Below are 20,680 nucleotides of genomic sequence, written 5' to 3'. Positions count from 1 at the left end.
GCTCCTCAAGGCTGTCTGGGGCTCCAGCCCAGGGCCCTTCCCAAGGTGACGGCAGACAGCATCCTGGCACCTCCCCCACCAAAACCAGAAATTCCAGTAATGTTCTCAACACTGTGTCTTTTCCAGAGACTAAGGGTGACAGATGGGGAAACTGAGGCTCGGAGAGTTGGAGGATCAATTAAGGTCCCTGTGACATGGAGGGCCCAGACAAAACAGAACCTGGGGCCTCAGCCTGGGTTTTCAAACTCCTGTGTTTATGTGTTTGTAATCCTGTCTCTCTTGGGCCAACCACCTTCTTCCAGCCTGAAGACTCCGTCTTCGGAGGGGGCCTTCCTGCCCCTGAGTGTCTCATCTGGAGACTTGATGGGGTGGCCGTGGCCCTGAGATTCTTCTCCTTCAGCTAGTTACCTGCTCACCCCACCCCTGTGCTCCCATGACCTCCAGGCCCAACTATGTCTACTCCCAAACCGTGAACTCCTTGAGGGCAGGGCGTGGATTGGGGTGATGCACACCCGGAGTCTGATGATGTCCCAGGCTTGGGTGAGCCTCTCCTGCCCCTGAATGGTCACTGGTGAGGAGTGGAGAGTCTGGCCTGACTGGGGTGGGGCAGGGGTGGTGGGCGACCACACCTGGCTTCCTGCCCCACTCCTTGCCCAGTTTCAGCAGGTCACAGGCTCCCTAAGTTTGTGGCCTCTGAGGACGACCAGGAAGGGGGCAAGTGGAGGCGAGAAGCAGGGTGGCAGGTGGCAGGCGGGGCTGCACAGGGGGGCCCAGAGGCTCCACTTCCTGTGAGGCGACAGCCCTGCAGCCTGCCCCGGGGAGGTTGCACAAACCTTCCTGTGGAAGGCCTCGGGCTGCCTGCCCGGTGGCGTGTGCCCCAGCCTGCCTCTCCCGCTGGCCGCTGCCTCGGCCCCGGGGCTGGCACCCCTGCTCTCTCCGCTGCAGCCTGGTCTGTGTCCTCCATCTCCGTGGGGCTGGCAAGGGGCCGGGCCGGACACTGGGACCCGCCCTCCCATCATTGGGCACCACTCCTTCCTCATTTTGCTGCTGATTCTAGCCCCAAGCAAAACAGGTTGAGCCTTTTTCCTCCCTCCGGCAGCTTGTCTCTGGCTTACGGCTGCCTTCTGAGACGCCGCAGACGGCGCCGGCCGGGGAGGGGGGCCCTGGGCCAGCCCTGCCGGGACTGGGACGGTGCGCCTGGCTCCTGGCCCTCGTTCAGCCCTGTCTGTGGCAGGAGAGCAAGCTTTGCCGTGGCAGTCGCCTGAAGATGATGCCCCAGCTTCAGTTCAAAGATGCCTTTTGGGTGAGTGAAGACAGCTGTGGATTTGAACAAGTGGGGTGAGCCCCGGGGAGGCTGGGGAAGCTGACATTTCCCTGGGGCATTTGGTGGGGGTGCGGCTCCAAGAGGGGGGGGTTCTCTCCTAAAAACAGTGGTTGATTTTTGGTCTTCATTGTCATGGAGGTGACCTGGGCTGCTTCTGAGTTGAAAGAGCAAGGGGGCCCTCAGTCTGGGGTACTGATTTCTCTGCAAACTTCAACACAGTGAGAGAGAGGTCTTCTGTGCTCTCAGGGCTGATTTTTCCCCCCGAGAGACCTTCTCCCCACAGCGGAATCTTTTTAGGAGCATCTGATAGATGGTGGAGCTTGAGGAGTTCATGTGAGGCAAAGGAGGGAGGGGGTCACAGATCTGGGGACCAGACAAACTTGAATTTGGATCTTGGCTTTGCTGTCTAAAGGCTGGACAAGTCATTTTACCTCTCTGAGCTTCATTTTCCTCCATCTCTATAGTGGTGGTAAATATTAATAAACATAGCAACTGAATGGGAGGACTAAACAAGGTGAACTGACCTATCCAAGCCCCCCAGCCCCGTGCGGGCGCGCCAAATGGGACCCCTCCTCCCCTCACCCAACCCCTCTTCCTTGTAGAACTTAGGAGTCCTTCGAGGAGGCAACAGGGCTAGGCAATTCCTTGCTCGCTTTCTTAAATTCAGCACACGTGTAAATGAAGTCTTTGCCCCTGTGAAACCCCGGCGCCCAGCCGGCGCATGGGAGTGAAACTACTGGGCCCAGGCCACGCAGCCTGCGAGCCCGGTTGGGACCCCTGTTCCCGCCAGCGTTTTCCCAGCTGTCTCAACCCTCCTCTCTACTCCTGAAACTCTTGCTGTCCCCAGTGGCTCACGGGGAAAAGCTGAGACCTCTCTGGTTGAAGCTGGGGGATGTGGCTGTCGTGAAGCCTGCCCTGAGCCCCCCTGGCTCTTTTCTCGGTCAGCACAGCCTCAGCTGACAGCTGGGCCCTTTCCTGGGGCTTCCAGCCAAGAGGACGAAAGCTAATGAGCCAGGTCTTCCTTCCTTTCCACGCCACGCTCTGCTTGGGGCTCCTGGCCAGCATGAGTGGCTCGTTTCCCGCTTGCTCTGACCGCACAGTGGGCAGGTGGCCTGCAGAGGACACCTTGTGCCTCTCTGGGCCTCCATTTCCCCATCGCTACAAAGAGGGGGTGGGGCCAGCCCAGAGAAGCCAAGGGAGGCAGACCAGGCTTGGCCCATTCCAAGCACCAGGTTGGCAGCTGGAGCCCCACTCGAGGGGCAGGTGCTTGCAGTGGGGTGAGACAGTGAGTCAGCACATCACCTGGAGTACAAAATTGGGTCAAGGATGGAGCCTGAAAATCCTAACCCAAGGCAGGCCAGGACGCCTTATCTCAGCTCCAGGACAGCTGTCCCAGCCCAGGGCCCCTGCGTCCACCTTCCCTAGGACAGAGCTGGCCAAGGAGCAGCCCTAAGGCAGAATCCTGGCAGCAGGGGATGGTACACGAAGGAGCAGGGTGTGGTAGCAGCAGCAAGATCGCAGCCCACCTGTGGCAGCTTCCTGCGCGGCACCCCGCCCACGCCCGGTGCTTGCCCCACCTCTGAGCTGCCGCGGGCTTCGAGGACGGCAGGGGCCTCCTCTCCTCCGCTGCTCGCTCCCTGGGCCTGGGAGGAGGGTGCTGCTTCCCTAAGGAAGGCTGGAGCAGAGGTGGGGAGAAGTGGCCAGTGGGACCCTCTCACACTGAGCCTGGGCAGAGGTCCCAGAAAGTCAGGGTCAGCATCACTGCCTCCAGGGCTCTAAATTCTAACACGTCTCCCGGACACTCAGCCTGGCCCAGCCCATGAGGACAACGAATAGTCACTGAGCACTAAAGGTGTGCTGTGTTCAGGGCTGTGTGTCTCTCACTCATTCAAACCGAGGAAGTAGATATGCTGCTGTTATCCTATTGTTCGCAGGAGGAGGCTGAGGCACAGAGAGGCTAAGTCACTTGCCCAAGGTCACAAGGCTGGCATGAAACCGCATTGGCCCCAGGGTCTGAGCTCCCACCCGGTCCTTCAGCACCCCTCTATCAACACTGACAATCTCTGGGTCTTCGGGCCACGTTAGTGAAGGAGGGAAAAATTCTGTCCTCCCCACCTCCCAGAGAAGTAAGATGATCAGATGAGGTCGACAGAGGTCTTTTGAAGCCCAATTTTCTGACAAATCTGTAAAATGGAAAAGACATAATGATCTAAATGCCCCACGTGGGAGCGTTAGGGACAGGGCCCAGCCTCCCCCTCCCGCAGCCCACACAATGCCATTGAACCCTGCAGCTTGGCAGCACACTGTTTGAAAATGGCTAGTCTTCAGTGGGAGGAAGCCCCTGAACTAGAAGGCTCGTATCTCTACCACAGCACTGCAGTTACCTGGCAACCTCAACCGTCCAGAACACAGGTGACAGCCAGCCCTGTTTCCGGTGCCAGCTCATTGTAAGGAGGGAAACAAAAGTGGTTTCTGAGGAGCTAAGAGCTTGCATTAACGCTTGCATCCTTTACTCATATGAGATGCCCCGTAACTTTTAGTTATGACCTATGAACTCTGATTTTACCCACAATTTTAACAAGCTTGGCCATGTGGTTTTTTAACCTCTAGATGCAGCCAATAGTAGGGATCTACATGGAATCTGATGTACAGGTGGTAACTGACAGGTATTGGTGGACCTGAACTGTTAGAGGTAGCTTGCCTGATAGCAAGAGGGGAGACAAAAAAAAAAAAAAAAAAAAAGCTAAAAAGCAGAGCGGTTCAGAGTGGTGGGAACAGTCAGCGCGGGAGCTGGCCAGTCCTGTCCCTCAGAAAGCCTATATTTGCAATTTTGTCAGTGTGGCCACACGGTCTGTATTTATAGCCTGCCTTTATCTTCGTCAGAACAGTCATATGCAGGCTGCTGTGGGAGTGAGGCGGGGGCAGGCCAGCCACAGGGGGAGAGAAGGATAATTTGATTTCTGTTCTACACACAGAGTGATAAAAGAGCATCACGGCTTTGCAGGAAGTTTGTGGCTGAGCCTCAGCGCAGGGCCTGTCAGTGAGACAAGACTGAGGCTGAGAACACCAGGTGCCTGAGCTGAAAGGGCCTTCGAGCTCATGTAACTTGACTCAGCACCAAGCCAGAGGGGCACAGAGGCCCAGAGGATGCAGGGTTCCGCCCTTCTCCAGTACACACAGCTTTCCTTGCCAGTGGCTCTGCTCCCAGCAGGAGCCAAAGTGGGTTGCAAGAAACACCTGTCTGCATCCTCAGCTCTGGGCTGGCATGTGGGGTCTGTGTTCAGGCAATGTTTATAGGGTAAGTGACCAAACAGTGAATGCCTCCATGGTCGCACTGCCTTCCTGAATCCATCTTCTCCTTCATTTCACTTTAGTTGCATTCTACAAAAATTTGTGGAGCAGGGTTCTCTACCAGGTGGTCTGAACTGAGCCTCTGAGCCTCACTCCCACATCCAATCAGATGAATGAGACTGTCTTGCCCTTGAGGAAGTCACATCCAGTGCTGGAGACTGAGGTTCCCTGATGACGGGGCCAGGCGTGGGGTACACCCAGAGAGATGCTCAGAGCTGCACCTTCCCCTCTCACTGCCTCCCAGACCTGTTATCCGACCGTCTTTGCAAGGAAGTCACTGGATATTACTTTATAAGAGGGAAAATTGAGTTCTGGACCGGGTTTTATTGAGGTTTACAACCTGTCCCTTTTAGGCTTGTTAAAAGGAAGAGTAAGAGCCATAAATACTACCTCTCACACCGCACTCCCTTTGGGCCGGGGGGCCGTCAAGGGAGATGGAAAGAACAGGCCTGAGCTCTCCCTGTGACCTGAGGTCTCATCTCTCCCCTTTGACGCTGGGCTCCAGCTTCATCCTGAAACCTCTGTGCCAAGCTGGGAGGAGCTGAGCTCCCCAATAGACAGAGGACAGAAGGAGGTACCACTTGCCTGGGTCAGGAGAATGACTCACCAGAGACAGAAGGGGCTGAGGCTGGGCCCGCCCCTCCCCCATGCGTTAGATCAGCTACCTCTTCCCCTTCCCAGTTCTGACACTTTGAGGTTCCCCATTGAGGAGGCTGCAGAGCATGAGACTGAGAGGGACCTCCCTCTTTTCAACAGAACTTTGTTTTGAATATGCGTGGATGTGGGTGTGAGTTTCTTGTCTTCAAAACACTGTTGTTAATGACTGCATGGTCCTCCAGCTTGAGGCTTTGGTAGACATGCTGTGATTTATTTATCCAACCCCCTGTTGTTGGACATTCAGGTTCCTGCCAATTATTTAGTATTCTGGACAGTGATGCAATGGAAAGGTCTTTGTGTATCCAGGTTTTGTGCTTGAGGACTACTTTTTTGGGTAACTTCCCCAAAGAGAAGGCATTCCTGGGTGGGAGTGGGGCCAGTTCTCTGGCACTTGGCACTAGCAGCTGCTTTGAGACCCCTCATAGTCCTCTGGCTGGGGGGAGCATTTTCATGCAGGAAGGAGGGAGCAGGGTGGCCTGGAAGGGGCTGGGAGGGCTGGACCCCAACCCCACTCGGACTTTGTGGGCGCACTTGCAGCATGGAAGGCCCCTGTAGCCTTGAAGGCCGAGGAGGGTGTCCTCCAGAACAACAGGGGATTGTAGAGGTGGGAGGCGGGAAAGGGAGTCCCTGGCTGTCGGAAGGAATGAGGATGGACTCTCTATACTGGTTGCAAAGCTCTTTAAGATGTAGTGTTTTGTATAAAAAGCACAGAGCCAAACGGTGTGTCTGGAATATGACCTGTTGTGAAAATTTGGGGAGATAAGCGTTTATATTGGTGTAGGCTTGTGTTAACGAAGAGCATCTCTGGGGTGAGGCACAGAGAATTAATTAAAGTGATGACCTTGGAGGGGAGCGAGAGAAAAGATTGATCGGTGGCAGAGCTGGGTGGCAGGCAGTGTGTTCACTGTGCTCTTTTTTCTGGCGTTTGATTTTCGAACCATGTAAATGTGTTACCTATTGAAAAATTAAATTACACAATCAAAAATGATAAAGGGGAAATTTATTTCCTATTCTGTGAAGATTTTTTTCTGAGTCCGAGCGACTTACGTCATCCCCAGAGGAGCAGTGGCAATGCCTGTTTGTTCAGCGCCTGTTTTGCACCAGGCATTATGACAGTCACTCCACGCGTGTCCCCAAACCCACCCTGCAGGGAAGGACTTGCCAGTGTCCTCCTATCCCCAGCACAGAGGCATGCGCAGGTCAGGGGCCTAGTTCATGACCACATGTACAGGGCAGAGCAGGGAAACCCACCTAGGTCTGTCAGGCCCCAGCACATCCTGCCCCGGAATCCAGGGAGACTGGCAAGTTGTTAGTTCAATTCTAATTCCTGTAGGGTGAAAGGGTGGCTCCCTATATGTTAGTGTTGGTTTCCATGGTTTGGAAAGTCAGGTGATATTTCTCTCCATAATTTTCTGCAAGTGATCACAGATTATGGATGCCATTAAAAGGAAAATATTTAAAAACAAAATGAAGCAATTCCTGTTTTCAAGGCTGAGATGGTGTTTTTAGGCAACATTTGTGGTTCGAGAGCATTAATTCTTCCACAGACTCTGTGCACTTTGTGGTACGTGTGCCCCCTGGGACCTGAGAACTTGGTCCCTCTGCGCCCAGTCCGCAGGATGCGGCCAGTTGTCTGACGGTGACAGGGGGCTGCAGAGCTTCGTGGTTGTGTCTGCTCTGCTTTTGCGATGCCTGCAGATGCTCGCCTGTAGGATTTCCTGGCTGTAGTGCCCTGGGTCAAGAACAGAACCCACACCTTTGATTTTATTCTTGGTGGGAGACAAGATCTGCTTCTCAGTGACCCTCTTTGTACTCCAGTTCCCAGGAGCTCAGGGACTTTTCCTGGCTGCTGCCCGCAATACACACAGCTGGGGCGCCAGCTCCTGGAGAGGGAAGGCCCTGCTTGGACTTGGAAGGGCAGGTGGGGATTTGGGAAGTGGCAGGAGGGGAAAGGGCACTCCAGGTGGAAGGTCTGGCTCAGACAAGGGGAAGGGGAAGTAGGCACAGAGGGCTTGGAACATGGTTTCCTGGCCCAGAGGACTGTGTGGGGTGACTGGTAGGAAGGGAAGGCCCCAGCTGGGTTGTGAAAGGTCTTGGCCAGCCTTGAGTGGAGGCAGAGATGCTTTCTTCCTTTTTTCACCCTCTCCAGTGATGGGATGTTTCCACTCATGCAAAAGGGCCTGGAGGCCACAAGCTGTGGGTGGGATACCTGCCCACCTGCCTTGCCCAGAGCCTGGCTGAAGCTACAAACCACATGATGGAGGGAACTTGTTGTAGAAACTGAAACTGTCTCATTTCCAGCAAGAGAGAGTGGTACCCTGTGCCCTTAGGGCTGCCCTGTCAGGGCTTCCCGCGGGGTTACCTCCAGAAGGTCCCTCAGTCACAGGCTTAGTCACTTCCTGTCCTCTAGGCTCAGAAGGGGTCAGGCCTCTTTGAAGCTTCCCCTATCCTCCACCCTCACTTGCTGGGAGGGGCTTGGAGAATCCTTTCCCTTCTCTGAACCTCAGTTTCCTCATCTGTAGGATGTCAGAGCAATTCTCACCTAAGAGACAGTCTTTGAAGGTGCAGAGGTTCAAGGCTCTGCTAAGGGGCCACATTCTGCTGCTCTGCATCGGGAGTTAGCAGACCAGGGACCGATCTCGAGGGATCCAAGCTTCTAATTGGATAGGCACCTACATGGTGAGCCCCCTATGTGGGTCCTTCTAGTCCCAGAATGCCTCCCCAACTCTGTTCACCATTGCATATGAAATTCCACCATTAGAGAGTCATTCCTATGGCTTCGAGTGCAATGAGGAAATAGCACCCGGGTCATAGAGGGGATGTGGGCCTGGGGGTGCCACCCAGATGGACTCTGTGGCTGCCGGGCTACGCCTGGGTCAGAGAGCCTTTGGCGTTGATGGGAACGTGTGGTATTTTGCTGAGACCTGGCACCCTCAACAGCGGGTGACAGAGCAGGCAGGCGAGTGACAGCCCCTTCCACTGGTGTTGACAGGCCACCCACTATTGGGCAATAGGAAGTGTCCACCAGAGCTCCAGAACACACCAGGGTGGGGATGGGGCAGCCGGATGGGATCAGGGCTTCCCAACTGCAGAAAAAGTGAGCAGAAGCTGAGCTATACTGGGGAGGAAGAGACGGGGCGACGGGCTGAGTCGGGAGAGCGCTGGACATGCTCGAGGGGCAAGGAGGCCTGTGTGGCCGGGGCAGAGTGACGAGGACGGACAGCAGTTGGAGATAAGATCAGAAATGTGAGCTGGATCTTATAGGACTGTAGTTCTCAAAAATCCCAGTTCCTGGGCCGTGGCCCCTGTCAATTACATGCAGATCTCGAGGTCGGGGAGCGGTGTTTTCAAAGTTCTCCAGTGTTTCCAAAGCGCAGCCCGGGCTGAGAACCATTGGCGTGGATGTCGGGTGGTGCAGGATGCATTGCCGTTGCTGGTCAGGGCATCTGTCTGGCTTGTATCAGTTATGTGACCTCATTTGACTCACTTGTGAATGAGTAGAGGGTAGAGGTTTGTTGTTTATTTAAGTCTTTTAATCTTATACTTTTTTGTGGTAAATATGTGTAACATAAAATTTGCCATTTTTAAGTGTGCAATTAAGTGGCATCAGTACTTTCATAATGTTGTACAACCATCTTTCCAGAACTTTTTCATCATCCGAAACAGAAATTCTGTACCCCTTGAATAACTCCCTGTCTCCTCCTCTCATCTCCTACTCCACCTGCTGTCTCTGTGAATCTGCCTCTGCTGCGGACCACATCTAAGGAGAATCAGACAATATTTGTCCTTTTTCCACAAATAGGGTCAAATAAGGTCTGTAAGTCTCATCTGTGTTTTACCATATATCAGAACTTCGTTTCTTTTTATGGCTGAATAATATTTCATCTTGTGTATATACCTCATTTTGTTTATCCATTCATCTTTTATTGGGTTCTTGGGTTGTTTCTTCCTTTTGAGTATTGTGAACGATGCTGCTATGAACATGGTTTGAATCTCTGCTTTCAGTTCTTTTGGGTACATACCTAGGAGTGGATCATATGGTAATACTATGTTTAGCATGTTGAATAACTGCTAAACTCTTCCCATCAAAAATGCACAAGGATGCTGGTAACTCCACATCTTTGCCAACACTTGTTATTTTCTGTTTTTTTTCCCCCCACAACCACAGCCATCCTAATAGGCATGAACTGATATCGTAGTGGGGTTTTGATTTGTATTTCCCTAATGACGAAAGATGTTGAGCATCTTTGTATATGCTTATTGGCCATTTGTATTTCTAATTTAGAGAAATGTCTATTTCTTTGCCTACTTTTGAATTGGGTTGTTTGTCCTTTTGCTGATCAGTTGTAAGAGTTCTTTGTATATTCTGGATATTAATCCTTTATCATATATGTGATTTGCAAATATTTTCTGCCAATCTGTGGATTGTCTTTCCACTCGCTCGATATTGTCTTTCAATGCACAAGAAGTTTTTCATTTTGATAAAGTCTAACTTAGCTATTTTTTTCTTTTGTTGTCTGTACTTTTGGTGTCATATTCAAGAAGTCAGCGCCAAATCCAATGTCTTGAAACTTTTCTCCTATGTTTTAAGAGTTTTACAGTTTTACAGAACCCTTTTTGCTCTCCTTTTTTATTTCCTTTCCTGGTTTACTTTTATTACTATGCACTAATCACCCAGGCCCCCACCTTCCAGGAGCTCATTAAGCGTCAGGGCGCCCTTTGTCGGGCTCCTACATATGTTGTTCCTTTTAGTCCCCAGAGGCCCTGGGAGGTGGGGGTATGTTCACACTCATTTTACAGAGGAGGGAATCTGTGCACAGGGGGTGAGGTAACACTGTCTGTGTGCATGGGACTGGGTGGGACTAGAACCCAGTGCCTGAGCTCTTCCCCCACCCTCGCCGCGACCTGGACTTCCTCCTGGGAGGTGTTCCCATGGGGCGTCCCCTGGCAGGTGTGGAAGGGGTGATACTTGGGGAAGGGGATGTGCAGGGACACCTCCCGGACCACTGGTCCCAGTCCCCAGTCCCTTGCTGGTCACTCACAAGCTAGAGCCCATGCAGTGAGGAGCCCTGTGTGGCTGATCACGTGCAGGGGATGGTCAGTGCCTGTCCCTGTCGGCGGGCTCAGCATCTCTTTGGGCTCAGGGTTCTGAGGCGGCTCAGCTCCCTCCTTCCCTCCATCAACCAACCTTCCCCACTTGTCCTCACCCTGGGCCACTGGCATCTGCCTCCTGCCCCGCCCACTGCTGGATCCGAGCAACCCCCTCTGCCGGATCAGCTTGGTGGCAGAGCTACAGAGGAGCTGTGTGACCTGGGCAGGCCCCTCACCTTGCTGAGCCTCAGTGGCTCACCTGTGACATGGGTCAGTGAGTGTGCAGTCCTGACATTGCAGGCTTCTCTGAGAATTAGAGGCATCTAGAACTCTGGCCTCGAGCTGTCAACATCCCACCCATCCTGCTCTCTTCCCCTGAACTTGGAACCTGGCTCTGGTTCCGCATCCCTGCTGGGAAGTTCCCCCAACTTGCTCTGCCTGACTCAGGGCTCTCCCCATCTGGCCTCAGGCTACCTCTTCAGACCCCTTGCTGCTGCCTTTCCACCGGGCGGCTAGCCACTCACAGCTCTGAGCATCAGACTTCACTCTCCTAAACCCGAGGGGCTCACCCCGACCTCCAGGCCTCTGCCTAGACTTGTGTTCACTCCCTGCCCTGCCCCTTGTGCTAACTTCTGCGCGTTTTGGTTTCACAAAGCAGGAGGAAGAAGTAAGGGACCGAGCTGGGCCTTTAAGACTTGAGAGAGTGGAGGGGAAGTGATCAGTACTTCACAGAAATGGGGAGGGAGTGCGGTAAAGGAAGCCTTTCCTTCCTGCGATGGAGGAGGCCTATTTAAAACGGCAAAGTCGGAAGCCAGGCACGCCCACACAACTGCTTTTGGAGCCTGGACAACTTACGTAACCCCTCGTATCCTCCTATGGTCACTATCGCTCAGATAAGAGGCCCCCCGCATGCACAACGGTCCCCTTCTGGGGCTTGCATTGTTCCCCGCCCCCCACGCCCAGCTATGTCGGATTCTCGGGAGCCCCTGCACATTTTCAGGGCTCTGACAGAGCCCCCAGCTGAAGGGGAGGGCTGCAGAGTGACCATCAGCCACCTTCAGGTCCCCAGCTGGGCCCCAGGTCAAGGGCCCAGACACCTCAGGGGCCCAGCCAGCGGGACTGACCAGGCGAGGGGCCCTGTGAGGCCCGGGGGGGGGGCCGCAGACTGGGGCTCAGTGGAGAACTAGAGCCCCCTGGACATGTATTTCTGGTCCCAGTCTCCTGTCAGCCCAGCAGAACCCAGAGTAGCTAATCTAACCACATGCAATGTGCTTCTTGTTCTTTCAAAGTAAAAGTCTGCCTTCTTGGCTCTCTCCCTGACACCTATCCTGGGCCATCTTAGAAAAGCTGTAAATCACCCCACATTTATCTGCTTATGAATCCTTGCTTCGGGGACACCTAGACCCAGAACACCTGGTTCAGCACATTGTCTGAGGCCCGGGTCCTCTCTGTGGAATCCCTAACCTGCTTACAGACCCTGGCAGTGGGGTGCTCTCCCCACATCAAAGCAGCTCACCTGTGTTCCATATCTGGGGCCACTTGGGCTCTTGGAAAGCCATTCCTTGTACACATCTGGAGTTGGCCTCTCTGTCTCTACCCCCATGAGTCCTGGCTGAGCCTCTGGGGACACGAGCCACAGACGCTCCCTCTGCTCCTGATAACCCACAAAGGTCTGCTAGTGACTGCATTCCTCAACGGTTCCTCAGAGCTGTGGCTTGGGACCCTCTCTTTACCCACCCCTCCTCCTGGGGTGCTCTGGGTAAGCAACCAGCTTGTTCATCGAAGTCTCTTGTCATCCATCCATGCGTGCATCCATTCGTCCATCCATCCAAGCTGTATGTGGATGTTTGGTCCTTTGCTTTTCCTCAGTTTATCCACCAGTGATGGTGGAGATGAGCCCCACTGTGGGGTAATAGCTATGATCTGTGGAAAGAGCCCACCTGCTACTCATTGACTTATCCTCTCTGAGCCTCAGTTTCCTTATCTGTACAATGGTGTTAAAGTCTGGCTTATTTAAAGGGGCTGGGTAATGAGTCATTGAATTACAAGCAAATGGTCTTCTCCATGGGGCAGCTTAGGAGCCAGCTGTCATGAAGCCACGTCCAGCTCAGGGAGGGCCTCCTATTTGCTGAGTGTGGCTGTGCAGACACTGGGCACTGGGCACCTGCAGGCAAACAGACCCACGTTCTGCCTTCAAGGGGGCTGCCTTCTCCAGAGCTCAGTGCCCACTACCTTGTGTGTATCCCAGTAGTTTGGTTTCTCAGGCCACAGCAGACAAGCAACAGTAGAGCAGTGGCTAGTAAACAAGCCACACCAGGCACGCTGGCCGCAGAGGTCCCTGCTGTTAAGCTGCAGTGAGAAAGGAGAGTGCCAAGCAGCCTGTGCGCTGTGCGGCCTGTAACCGTTGTTCAAGATCCGCATCCTTGGCTTCTGGGGCTTCCTGAGATGGAGGGAGCGAGTCCAGTCTCCCTGTTGTCTCCTCTCCCACCAATAAAAGATGATTTAAAAAGTTAAAAAAAAAAAGAAAAAGAAAAAGAGCCTATCCACCTAAGAACATGTCAGTCTTTAGGAAGGTTCTTGACAAGAATGCTTAACATTTTACAGAATGGCTTCTCGACTTGGTAGGCTGCAAACTGGAAACTTAATTTTTTTTCTTCCACCTTCCAAAGCCACTGGTAGTTCTCTTGTCCTAACCGCTGGGCATGTTAGAGTGTTTCTGTTCCTTTTCAGGTCTCAGTTTCTTGAGTTCAACCTAATATCAGAATCTCACTCTCTTGTTCAGTTGAAAGCTTCCCGGTCTCCCCGCTTCGCCTGTGATGGGAAGCCTATGATGGGGGGTCTCTGCACCTGCCGTGCTCTCCCCTCCCCTGCTGCTTCTGAGGTCTCCATCCTCTGGTGCGGTCAGTAGCTGTAAACAGGTGAAACGTCTTCGTCCTCTGGTGATGGTGCAGCAGGTGGCAGAGGCCCACAGGTCAACTCTTCCTCTCGTGGCTACCTCGGTGGGATCTGGCCTGGGAGAGCTGAGCTCAAATCCCAGCTGTGCCCTACAGGCCCCTGGCAGGTTAGATCACCTCTCTGGGTTCCGTTTTTCTCACCTCTAAAGTGTGGGTAATGATCCTGAGCCCCGTTCCCGCTCAGGGCAAGCTGCGACCTTGTGTTCACTCCTCCTGTGTACATTACTTCCTTGAATTCTCAGATCAACCCTAGGTGGTGGAAACAATGAGGGAAGGAGAGGCTGAGAATGACCAGGTCCACAGGTGGCGTGTGAATCTGTATCTGGCCTGCTGAACTCTGTCCAGTCTCTCAGACAGGCCTGGGCCCCCAGCCCCTGGCTTAGCAGCCAGTCTTCCCTGATGGGGCTGTGCCCTAGTGGGATGGGCTGTAGGGCCAGGAGTGGCTGGCCTCTGCCCTCACCTCCTCGATGAAGAAACCAGGTCCCAAGAAGGGAAGTGGCTTGCTCAGGTTCCTGGTCTCTGTGGTCTAGCCCATGGAGCCACCAAGAGTGGTATGGGTACGAAAAGGGGGAAGTGGCAGTGGGCACAAAGGCTGCTTCTCTGCGCACCCAGTGGGGCCACAGCAGGGCCTGGTCTGTGGCTCACGCCCAGAGCACCCAGAGAAGGGAGCAGGTGGGCTGCCCCTGGGCAGGACCGGGCGCCCAGGTTTCCCCTGCACAGCCTGGAGGCTGAGGCAGGGGTGCTCTTTGTCTCTTTGTCCTGTCAGAGCTCTCCTGAGCACCTCCTCCTGCAGCTCTGATCTGGCCCCTCCGAGGGGAAAGGGAGGCCCAGAGTGGCCATACAGCGTGGATGGCAAGGCCTGGGGTCCTACATCTGGCTTGAGACGTGTCTCCCAAAGGAGGGGTCTGCACCTGCCTGCCACCTGGCACCCTACCCCAGGGTGGGTTGCCCTAGGTGCCACATGGCGGGGGCGGGGCTTCGGGCTGCTTGCTGGCTCCCAGCCCCACATCTGCAGAGCCAGCCCCACCCTTCTCCAGGGCAGCGCTCCTCTGACCCAGCCTGGGCACAGAGCCGGCCTCTGTGAATCCATGGTAACTGGATGACGGACTGAAACACAGCTTTGATTTGAGGCAGAGAGAATTTGAGTAATCATTTCCAAAACTTTTTAAAATCATTTTTTGACTTTTTAAAATGGAAGAGTTGCTGGGCTGGCTATTGAATGACTGATGTGGGTATGTGGGTTTGCAGACAGGCCCAGATTCTGACCTTTACCAGCTGAGTGACCTTGAGCAGTCGCTTCCCTTCTTTGGCCTGGTCACCGTGCTGACCTCCCTGTGTGTGTGGTGTTTTCAATAAGAAAATGGCTATGATGGTCTTGGCATGGTGTGTGGCAGGTAGACTCAATAAATGGTGATTTCACAGAGGGCAAGGCCACGGGCAGGTCTCAGATGACAGGCTGCTGATGGACAGAAGGAGGTGGGAGGCCCTGCCTTCTGGGCGCTTCTGCATTGTGGAGATGTCAACCTGAGCCTGTAAATGAGGGGACTGATAGGAGGCCCTTGATACTAGAGGGTGGAGCTGGGGAGGTGCAGGGAGGGAAGGCCAGGGTGGGCCCCCTGGAGCAGGGGACTCCGGTGATGGGCGTTGGACAGTGAGCGTGCAGGACTGATTGATTAACTGAATGATTGGTTGGTTCATTTCCTCAGCAGCTTCCTGAACTCGACTCTGCCCAGCCCTGGGCCATGAGTCAGAACCGGTGCCTGGAGGAGGAGGCTGGGGTGGGGGAGGGGGGCGTGCAGGCTGGGAGGGAGCAACCCTCAGGGAGTCAGGCACTTCCTTGGAACAGGCTAGTCACTTGTGACGGCAGCTCTCTTGGCCAAAGCCCCCGCTGGCACCACAGTGGCTCTGAGCAGGGACTAGACAGCAGAGACCAGATTCTCGACCCTGCTATGTGCTCTGGGGACTTGCACTCCTGGGGCCCCTCTGCCTGCCACCTCCTCCAGAATGGCCAATGTAGGTTTGGTTTTGCTTCTCTTTCCACTCTGGGGGTCTCAGTAAGGACAGGGGTTCCCCTAGAGGGTCGGGGCTGGGTGTGGGCCTGGGAGGGAAGAGCAGAGGGTCTGAGGCAGGGGTGGGCTCCGGTCAGCATTGCCCTGCAGCTGTTCCCCGCACCAGAGGAGGCATTGTGGAGTAAGCGCAGGTGCCCTGCAAGTCCTCACCCTTGTCCTGCCTCTACCTGTGGGACCTCAGGCAGGTTCTTCCCTTCCCTGGGCCTCCATTTCCCCAGGGATGGAGGAGCACAGGACAGGATGCTTCCCCGTTCTGGTGGTCTAGGGAATTCGTCCCTGAATGCTGGTGCCCAGCTCAGAGTGACCCACTCAGTGGGAGAGAGCTGGAGGCTGAGGCTCCAGATTCATTTTCCTCCCTGGCTGCTGCCGGCTTCTGTCCTGGGGGCCCGGAGGGAGGGCAGAGCTGATGGGCAGGAAGCCATGGTCTGCTGACTGGTTAATAGGCAAGTGGCCCACAAAAGCCACAGAAATGGAAGCTTGGCCCAGGCACACCCGCCTGGACCCTGGGTGGACAGGCCTGCAAGGGTTGGGGGGTGGCTTCCTCCCGCTGGGGCCCTGAGTAGCCAGCCCAGGCCCAAGCCCGTTGCTTGTTACCCTGTGGGTGGCTGAGCCTGAGTCTCAGGAACTTCTAGAAGTGCTTATGGGGGAGAGGATGAGCTTGGGGTCATAAGTATCCAACAGGCCTGAAGAGTCCACTCTTCTTATTTTGCTGAGGGTGTGCTGAGCCTGGCATGGGACCATTTGAGGCAATTTGTGGTATCCCTGCCCTTCTCTACCACATCTGATTCTCCTTAGACCTTGAAGAACAACATCTTCTCTTCCCAGAACCGGGTTCAAATGCCTCTTCCTGCAGGAAGCTGTCCTTGATTTAGACTCCTCCTCTACCTCTCCCCGCCCACCCACAACACAGCATTTGAGGGGAGGCATGGGGCAGGGAAAGGAGCATCACCAGCTCTTGACTAAGGCGGATTAGACCTGCCTCCTCTGAGTGTGTGTGGCCTTGGGAATGCCCCACTGATTCTCTACGCTCTGAGGTAGGGCTATGATGTGTCAGGGAAGCGAGAGCTCCTTTCCCTACTCTCTGAGGCTTTTGGCGCTTTGTGGGGATGGAAAAGAAGACAGACTAGGCGCTGAATCTTGGAGCTTAACCCAATTTGTAGTTGCCTGGCCAAGCACCCGGGTGCGGTGGGGTCCTTCCTCAAGAATGGATGTGGGAGCCAGGCTGGGACACAGGAGCCCCAGTTCTCAGCACCACGTTTCACCACCTCTCAGGCTCCATCACCCACCCTTGGCGGTCAGCTTCATGTGCAGTGCCTGGGGAGAGCTGGGGGGGCTGCATGGCCCCAGGACCCACTCTCTAGACTAGGGACATCCTAGGAGACCCTCTGTCCCCTCATGGTCCTTGAGACCTACCTCCCTCCCCCAACTTCCTGCACCACCAGCTCAGAATCCACTCTAGGGTTGAGAGAGGAGAAGTGTGTGTCCTGGACACAGGGCAGGCTGAGCACGTGCTGGGCGGCAGAGAGGCAGCTGTGTCCTGGAGATTTCTCCACGGTGCCCTCTCCCCACTGTCCTGGCTAAGAGCTGGACCTAGGGTGTGCTGGGTGTCCTAGGGGTGCTAGGTGTGTCCCAGGTGTGTGTTAAGGTGTGCCCCGGTCCTGACTGAAGTCACCCGCGATGCCCACCTCATCAAGGGGGAGCAGGTGATCATTTGAGCCCCCATGGCGAGCCCGGGGTGGCGGCTGGCACACGGCTGGTGGTCAGGAAATGATTGCTGCCATCACTGCAGAGGCTGTAGAGTGAAGAGGTGAGAGGCACGGACCCCAGCCAGATGGCCTGGGTTTAACACCAGGCCTGCCACTTTCAAGCTGAATCAGCCTGGGCACACTTTCACCCGTCAGTGCCTCAGTTTGCTCACGTGGACACCGGAGATAACATGGTTATTGAGGTGAAGGAGTGGGCAGCGCCAGGCGCCCCACAAGGCTGTCCTCACGGGGCCTCGGTGGGGGCCCTTCCCAGGGCGTCTTAGGTGAGGGTTGCTGTGTCCTGGACTGTGAGCTCTGACGCCCTGCGGGGCCCACCGCCACACCTGGTGCCTCCACCGATGGGGGGCCTACTGTGTGCTCGTGTGAAGCCAGGTCCTGAGTCCCAAGAGCTTGTTCTTGAATGAGGGAGATGGAGGCAGACGGGGAGGCCAGGTCTCGGAGGCTGGAGAGGGACTTTTCCAGGAGGTGGTGAGAGGGGTTCTGGCCAGGCTGCACACAGTGCTTCTCAACCCACATAGCTCTCTGTCCTGCGGCCCTCACATGCCCCTCTGCCCTGTGTTCCAGTGCAGGGACTTCACCGCCCACACGGGCTACGAGGTGCTGCTGCAGCGGCTGCTGGACGGCAGGAAGATGTGCAAGGATGTGGAGGAGCTGCTGAGGCAGAGGTGAGCGCAGGAGGGCCGGGCGGGAGGGAGGTGGCCTCCACCCAGCTCCTCGGAAGTGGCTGAGCCCCGATCCCAGCCGAGCTGTGGCGGGGTACCCTGCTCTAACAGGTCAGGTGTGTGACTCTTGTGTCCTTCCCAACCTGGGCCTCCCCCAAGTGGACAAATAATCTGAAGTCCCCCCAGATGTGCCTGTATTTGGCCGTCATTGATTTAGAGGAAGGACTGGCGGCTTAACTTTCTCAAGGAGGTCCACAGAGGTGGAGTGAGTGAGCTTGTGGGAGGCAGAGCTGGAGGAGATGCAGCCCACGGATGTCACCGATGTCGTTGCAGGGCGCAGGCGGAGGAGCGGTACGGGAAGGAGCTGGTGCAGATAGCCCGGAAGGCAGGTGGCCAGACGGAGATCAAGTAAGAGGCTCCCTCCTGCTTTGCCAGGTGTGGGTTGGACCGGAAGGGCCAGCAAGGGTCTGGTGGCTCCCAGGGCAGGTGCCTGGAGGGCAACTCTCATGGGTTTCAGGCATTCTGGGTGAGGTCAGGTTCTGTGTGTGGGAGAAAAGGCAGCAATCTGAGTGCCAAGGCCCCGGGCAGGGGACGAAGGCCATCTGTCCTCGGCACCTGTAGCACAGCCCGCCTCCACCTGGGAGGCCTCCATCCAAGTCCTGAGAGGCAGGTGACAGCCTCTCACCAGCCCCTCAAGCCCCCTGCAGTGTGGGCTCAGCTGGGCTTCAAGGAGGGAGGTGTGGCCAGAGGCAGGGCCGTCAGGTCCTCACCTGTTAACTGTGTGACCTTGGTTGGGGGGGGGGGGGTCACTGACACTCTCTGTGCCTCCGTTTCCTCATCAGTGAACAGGATAATAGCGCACCCTTCCTCGGAGGCTAATGCAAGTCCAGAGCTCGGCTCAGGACGGGAGGTGGTGAGGGCAGTTGCCACCGTGAAACAGCTGGGCTTCTCTGGCCCTGGGGCCTGGGCCTCTGTGCACAGGCTGTGAGGAGAGGGTGCAAATGGGGAAGGAGTGATGATCTGAGGAAAGTTAAGGAGAACTTTCTAACAGTGGAGTGGAGGGGCTGCTTGGAAGGTGCAGACCCTCCCCACACTGGGTGAGGACTGAGCCAGGCTGAGGGGCAGAGCGCTGGACTCCAAGTCCTGGAAGGACTTTGATAAGCCCTTCTCCTACCCGGGAGGCCCAAGACCTGACCCCAGCCTGCGGCTGCCACAGCAGCCCATGGCCCTTGCTCCTTCTCCCCCGGTGAGTGTCTGGCTCTGCCCAAGGAAAGGCGCCCCAAAGCTTGTCAGTTCCAAAGCTGGGAACTGGGTCCCCTCATCTGAGTCTCCGAATATACAGCACTCTCTAGGTCTTCTAAAGACACAGGGGGCCCTGGCTGGTTCCTGCTTCCATCCTGGACCTGGAGAAAACTTGGGGAGGGCTAGAGCAAGATTGAAAAGTGGTGTGAGAGACAGGGGAGGTGAATGCTCAGTGCCCAGGGGTCCTGCATTGGACCAGAAAGTGTGACTGCAGCTCTAGGAGTAAGAATGCATGTGCTCTAGTCCCTGCCTGGCCTTTGTGAGCTGTGTGACTGTGGGCAAGTCACTGAACTTCTCTGACTTGGTTTTCATCTGTCCACACCAGTGGGCTGCTGTGCAGTTAAATAGGGCAGGGCAGAGGCTGGGTCCAGGGGTGAGCTCAGGACATGATAAGGAATAGATGCAGGTCTGGGGGGACCATCTTCGTCTTCCTGCGTAGGGCGTGATATCATGGGAGTATGATCTGGGAGGGGTCCCTGCCCGCCTCCCGGCCTCCCAGGCCTGCTGAAAAGGGAGAACTTTCGTGGGAAGAGAGGAGACCTCCCGGAGGGAGATGGAGAGGGCGCTCCAGGCAGGGCCGTGGCGGAGGCCAGGCTGGAGGCGGGCTGTGTGAGGCACACTCAGGGGGCTGTGAGTCATGGGGACTTCCAGCAGGGAAGGAGAGGCCACTGAGGATGAGGATAAAATGGGAGTGGAGCCAGGTGGGCAGTGGGAAGGGCGGTGAGCACACAGTATCTTGCCCATTTTTAGAACTATGAAGTGGCCAGGGCAAGTCTCTGGGTGGCCCTGACTCCCTGCGTGGTTATAGGAGGCCCGGAGAGGCAGAGTGTGCCCTGCCCTGTGTGCTGTGTGACTGGGGGTGGGCTCTCCCCCTCTCTGGGTCCTAGGTCCTAGGCTATGAAAGGGCACAGTCAAACCCAAGAGTTGCTTTGGACAGTCAGAATGTCAAGCAGGGTGCGCTGAGCCACAGTGATGGTCCATAAATAGCCGGGGTCTTTACGATCATGCAGGCCCCTCCGTAAGTCAGGTAAATTGGGGTCACCCTGCTGAGTTTGGGGCTGAGGAGCCTGACTGGCCAGCCTAGACCATTTCTTTTGAGGCCCCGGCCCCTCCCTGGCCCAGAGAGCTGGAATCCCTGGAGGGGCAGCCTCCATCCTACCTGGAAAGAGCTGGAGCCTAGGCTGGGAGTGCCAGGCCCCCAGGCTCAGCCTAAGCAGCAGCAGGACAGGCAGGAACAAAACCCCTGGGGGCCCCGCCACCCAGCCACGCAGCCTCCAGGATAGGCCAGAGTGGCGCGTGCGCACCAGCACTGCCCCAAGTTTCCCGTTGAGCAGAGGCGGACAGAGCAGTGGGGCAGAGCTGGGTAGGCTGGGGAGGGTACCTCCTGGGAGAGGCGGAGAGGAAGGGGAGGTGCCTTCCTGCCAGGGGCCTGGCCTGGGCAAAGGCTGGAGCTGGGAAAGCTCAGGGCACACTCAGAACCAGTGAAGGACAGGTAGGAGTCAAA

At 55.7% G+C, this 20,680-nt stretch overlaps 1 protein-coding gene across 3 annotated transcripts in view; it reads left to right on the top strand.

Moving 5' to 3' along the window:
- The first annotated feature begins 805 nt into the window (after positions 1-805).
- PSTPIP1 (proline-serine-threonine phosphatase interacting protein 1) overlaps positions 806-20,680 on the top strand; it is a 36,387-nt gene continuing 16,512 nt past the window's right edge. Inside the window, exons 1-3 of one of the 3 annotated variants that reach the window (XM_014558346.2) lie at positions 806-1,303; positions 17,777-17,877; positions 18,208-18,282. In XM_014558346.2, coding sequence (XP_014413832.1) covers positions 1,268-1,303; positions 17,777-17,877; positions 18,208-18,282 — 212 coding nt within the window. In that variant the 5' untranslated portion in view covers positions 806-1,267. Of the gene's footprint in view, positions 1,304-15,251; positions 15,391-17,776; positions 17,878-18,207; positions 18,283-20,680 lie in introns of those variants that run through there. The other 2 variants (XM_006173506.2, XM_032468961.1) reach the window with 2 other exon arrangements.

Source organism: Camelus ferus, chromosome 27 (assembly GCF_009834535.1).
Source record: "Camelus ferus isolate YT-003-E chromosome 27, BCGSAC_Cfer_1.0, whole genome shotgun sequence".
In the NCBI taxonomy this organism is placed as follows: domain Eukaryota; kingdom Metazoa; phylum Chordata; class Mammalia; order Artiodactyla; family Camelidae; genus Camelus; species Camelus ferus.
This window is presented reverse-complemented; position numbering and strand designations above follow the sequence as displayed.